At 47.2% G+C, this 1,209-nt stretch overlaps 1 protein-coding gene across 1 annotated transcript in view; it reads left to right on the plus strand.

Moving 5' to 3' along the window:
- Positions 1-293: 293 nt before the first annotated feature.
- The window catches only part of NEURL1 (neuralized E3 ubiquitin protein ligase 1), a 191,653-nt gene continuing 190,737 nt past the window's right edge, over positions 294-1,209 (plus strand). The window contains exon 1 of the mRNA XM_025201223.1: positions 294-436. Within this exon, the coding sequence (XP_025057008.1) occupies positions 382-436 (55 nt within the window). The 5' untranslated portion in view covers positions 294-381. The remainder of the gene's footprint in view (positions 437-1,209) is intronic.

The raw sequence follows: 1,209 nt of genomic DNA on the forward strand, positions 1-1,209 counted from the left end.
TGAAACATATTACGTCACCATTACATCCATCAGCAGATTGCCCTCACCTGGGATACTGTGCAGCTCATGTGGTCGAGAGTGGATCTAGGTGGGATTCAGAGACAGATGATAAACAATGTTGTGTTAAAATGTAAAACTCCATCTCTTAAATGAGACCGGAATAGCAGAACTGTCTATTTAAGAGCGGTGATGAATGAGACTGGAGGTAACACAAGTGCACAAACTAATGAACCAAGTGGAGAAGATTAATTGGGCTCTCCTACTTACCTACCCTCGTATTGCAAGACAAGGGGAGGAAGCTGAGTCTTAGCATCATAGGGCTAGTTGATAAAATTGGAAGGCAGATCACTGAAAACAGAGAAGACATGCTTTGACTGCAGAATGGGAAGTTTTCCTGGGAAACTCCCGGCCAGAAGAAATCAGGGCCAAGAGCACAGTAAGTTTAAAACATGACTTGGATGGTTATAGGCAATTTGGGTATATCTGATATCTTTTATTAGACCAACTTAAACAGTTGGAAAAACATTTTTTAGTAAGCTTTCGGGTTTAAAAACAAGCATGTGACACAGGATTCAACAAAAGAAAGCCCCAAAGTTTGAAAAGGATGTAAGCCCTCGTGCTGCAGGACACAGAACAACTTCTAATGGGCAGGAGCATCTTGTATGGCCAGGGGACTCCATAATAGCTCATTCCTCTGAAATGCCTGCTACGGGCGACTGCCGGACACTGGATGCGGGGCTAGACAGGCCCTAGGTCAGATACGGGGTGGCGGCTCCCCATCGTCCATGCCGCATTGAATGTATTTGCTCCCCAACAGCTTGCAGGGGTGACGCTTAATTATAAAAACACAGAAGACTTCCCATGTCTAAAGCTCTGACCAGCTTCAGCTCAGCTTTTCTGACCCCAAAAACCCTATTTTTGGCAGAGCTGGATTTTTTGGCAGGGAAGGAGGGACGCGGAGCCTCCTCTCCCGCCGTCCCCAGTTCCTTTCGTTCTGCTGTGTCCTGCATTAGGTGTGGCAGGATGTTTTTACCGGCTGGACGTGCAGTGCCCAACATACAGTGAGCTGGGGCTTTGAGTTCATCTTCTGCTGGGCACTTACAGCACTTAGTGGCAGTCTCAAGAGAGAGGTTAAGGATCCAGCGGGCACTGAGATTAACCAGCTCAGGGCAACACTGGTGGTTTTTGCAGCTCTCCTTGCTCTTTCCC

Source organism: Alligator sinensis, unplaced genomic scaffold, assembly GCF_000455745.1.
Source record: "Alligator sinensis unplaced genomic scaffold, ASM45574v1 scaffold61_1, whole genome shotgun sequence".
Classification (NCBI taxonomy): domain Eukaryota; kingdom Metazoa; phylum Chordata; order Crocodylia; family Alligatoridae; genus Alligator; species Alligator sinensis.